The sequence below is a fragment of a genome, unplaced genomic scaffold, assembly GCF_019419815.1.
Source record: "Pyrus x bretschneideri cultivar Hongxiangsu unplaced genomic scaffold, Pyrus_bretschneideri_v1 Contig16, whole genome shotgun sequence".
NCBI lineage: Eukaryota > Viridiplantae > Streptophyta > Magnoliopsida > Rosales > Rosaceae > Pyrus > Pyrus x bretschneideri.
Window position 1 is genome coordinate 3,646,414 of NW_025999457.1, and position 3,327 is coordinate 3,649,740.

A 3,327-nucleotide genomic window follows, 5' to 3' on the forward strand; every position below is an offset into this window, starting at 1 on the left:
TCCACGTGTTGCCTTCTAAATTTTTGGGATTATTTTTGGCTCCACACTAACCATTTCTAAAAGAAAACACTTATCTTGATCCCTCCTTTTTCTCTCATTAACTCACCTTCAATTTCTCAATAAATTCCACAATTTTCGACTACCAAGAAAACTCACCTTCACATACATACATTTCTCAAATCCAATTATTTTCCGATTCTCTCTCGACTCGATAATTACTATACATCCATTATTGTTTTTTTTTTTGGTCGAAAATAAATTTAATTACCAAGATAGCACAAGTAGATACATGAAGGCCGAAATACATTTTAAAGCACCAAAAAACAAAAAAAAAAAACCCTAAACATCCATCGTTGTTTTGGATTGATTTGATTGCGCGGTTGGTCGATTTTGGTGCTGGATTGTGTTGAAAAGTTTGTAAATAAATTTTACACGCAATATGCTTTGATGAAAGAATAATTAATTCATATGAAAGTTGTAAGTACAACCTGCATGGATTCTGAGTTTAGAAATTCAACAAGTCAGTAGATTTTGGTAGAATTTCACAATCTCTCGTCCCAAATTACTTAACAATTCTGAAATACCCTCTGGAAACATCCGAGAATACAGAGTTATAATCACTAAAAACACCGTATTACGTCGTCCTATATCATTAAGAAACAATCGAACAATTGGAGTGGAATACAATTGAACAATACAGATGAATTGCCTAGCTACAAGATGCATGGCAGCAGACCAAGAGATACTGTTGGCAACATTTGACACTTACGATTCGATATATGTTACAGAAAGTTCAACTATTGTACTGAATGAACAAAATTTGTTGAGGCTTCCACCTTTTCCAAGCTAGAACTGATACAGGAAATACAAGTGCGACGAAATAAACAAAGAAACAGAAAGTAAGCACAAATTATGTGCATCAAAGAGGCATTGCATGAAATCATAGCTGCTGGTCAAGATCAGGATCTCTAGGAGTTCTTGGAGATCCCAGATACTCGGAAACACCCGACACGTAATCCTTCAACCACGAAGTGCTGCGTGTCAACCATCCTGCTTCTTCTCGTTCTTGAACCTGAAGCATGCTTTTCCTTTCTTCTTCCACCAGTATCTCCAACCATCTCTTGGACATGAAGATCTTGATAGCTTCCACACCTTGTTGAACTATGTCCGGGGGTGGAATCACAAGAGGGTTCCCGTCCACGTTAAGTTTGGTCAAGTTCTCAAGGCGGCCAAAGGTATCTGGAAGAGCATGAATCTGATTGTTGCTGATATCGAGTTCCTTGAGGTTGGTTAAATCACCAAAGGTCTCCGGGAGCTCAGTTAGATCGGTAAAATTACTGGCGAGACTGAGGATTTCGAGATTGGTCAACCGACCAAAGTCTAGAGGAAGGCCGCGGAGCTCATTGAAGTGAGCATCCAAGCAGCGCAAAGACCTCAGCTCACAAACAGAGGTAGGAAGGGACCGAATCTTGTTTAACTGGATAGAAAGCTTCTGTAGATTGGCCAACTCATAACCAATGTTGGTTGGCAGGTACGTGAGGCCGTTGAAGCTCACGTCCAACTCCACCAATGACCTAATCAGATTTCACAAAACCAAATTACTAATCATTCCATTCCATTCCTCACTCGAAATTCGAATGATTAAAACATATAAAGTTGTTTACCTGCATTGACAGATAGAGTCGGGAAGGGCACTTAGCTTGTTCCCAGTAGCATTCAGAACCTTCAAATTTTGCAACCTCCCAATTGATTCCGGCAATGACTCCAAGAAATTTGAAGACACGTTTAGCTCTTCCAGTTTCTCTAATCCACCTATTGACTCAGGAAGAACCTGTCCAAAATGTTCTTTTAATTCCTAATCATAATCTCAAATCTCAATAACTTAATCGAATCGAATCAAAACAAATCAAACCAAACCAGAATCGAATCAAAACAAATCAAACCAAACCAAACCAAACCTTGAGTTCATTTCTGGAAAGATCCAGCAGGAGCAAACCGCGAATGGAGCCGAAGGCCTCGGGCAAGAACTGTAACTGCCGACCCGAGAGGTTGACCCGATCCAGAGTGGTCCCGGAGGCCTCCTGCAGGATCCCAGCCACCTCCTCGGGGACTTGGCCGTTGGTCAAACCCTCATCGCCGCCCGGCTCCTCCTCCTGAATTTCCACGACCCCGGCCATGGCCGACTCGTAAATCTTGACTAGCCTCTGCTCGGCGTCCTTGAGAAGCTTGTCGTAGGCGGAGTGCAACTCATCGAGCTGCACAATAGCCTTGTAACCTTGCTTGTCCTTGTCCGCCTGCTCGCGGAACTGAGCCTCTTTGTCGGCCAGGTGAACCCGCCACTGGAGCCTGTCAAAGTCGGGAGGGCGGGGGGAGAGCACGAGCTCCTCTAGTTTCTTGGCCAAAACGGAGTCGATTTCGGCGAGCCTGGCCTTGGCGGTGTCGACGAGCTCGTGGTCGGGTCGGTCGCCGAGGATTTTGAGGACGGAACGGGTCTGGGAGACGTCGGAGACGGCGCGTTGCATGGCGGCGAGGACTTTGGGGTCGGAGAGGTGGGGCATCTGGTTAAGGATGGGGGGCTGGTCGGACGGCTGGGCGTCGATGCGGATTTCACAGAGGTCAGGAGGAGTGGCGGGGGCGGGTTTTGAGGGCCCGGGACCCAAGGAGGGGAGGCGGGACATGACGTATGAAAGCATGGGGAATTTGGAGGGGTTGGGATCCATTGAATGGGATGGGATGGGATGGGATGCGATCGGAGGGACGGAGAGTGGGTGGTGGCTTCTGGGATGGGATTGGATTCGATTAGGAAGAAGAAGACGACGAGGAAGAAGGTGGTCAGTGCTGTGTTTGTGTCTGAGTCTGAGTCTGTGTTTCTTCGTTTTGGGAATTTTGGAGCAAACGAGGTCGGACACTTCTAGTGTTTTGACGCCATGTGATGTCATAATTCTTCTATCTACTACTGGATAAAATAGAATACTATACTATTACGGTCCAGTCACTCCACTGATGCCAATGGATTATGCTGACACTAAAATACCCCTCCAGCTTCGGGTGATTATTATGGCAAAGCCCCTAACCGGTCATCTTTCTTATAAAAAAAGATTAAATTTTTTTTTCTTGATCCATGTGGTGAGATATTATTTTTAAATCAATCCATGTGAAGAAAAGAATGTTAGTTTTAACCGTGTGGTGAAGTTCGTTATCAATTGTAATCTAAATTGAAATTTCTGTTAGGTAAATAGGTGATTCCATTCTTTTTTCTTTTCTTTTTGCTAATTCCATTTTTTTATAATCAACAAAAATAGAAGGGGAAAAAAAATCCTTCCCCAA

The 3,327-nt window shown here is 44.0% G+C and overlaps 1 protein-coding gene across 1 annotated transcript; it reads right to left on the minus strand.

The window, feature by feature from the left end:
• Positions 1 to 617: 617 nt before the first annotated feature.
• Positions 618 to 2,733, minus strand: LOC103931955 (plant intracellular Ras-group-related LRR protein 9). The gene is made up of 3 exons (XM_009341485.3): positions 1,959 to 2,733; positions 1,665 to 1,831; positions 618 to 1,574 (listed from the first exon to the last, which is right to left on the minus strand). Exons 1-3 carry the CDS (start codon positions 2,718 to 2,720, stop codon positions 941 to 943), a joined length of 1,563 nt encoding a protein of 520 aa, XP_009339760.2. The 5' UTR covers positions 2,721 to 2,733; the 3' UTR covers positions 618 to 940.
• Positions 2,734 to 3,327: the final 594 nt, after the last annotated feature.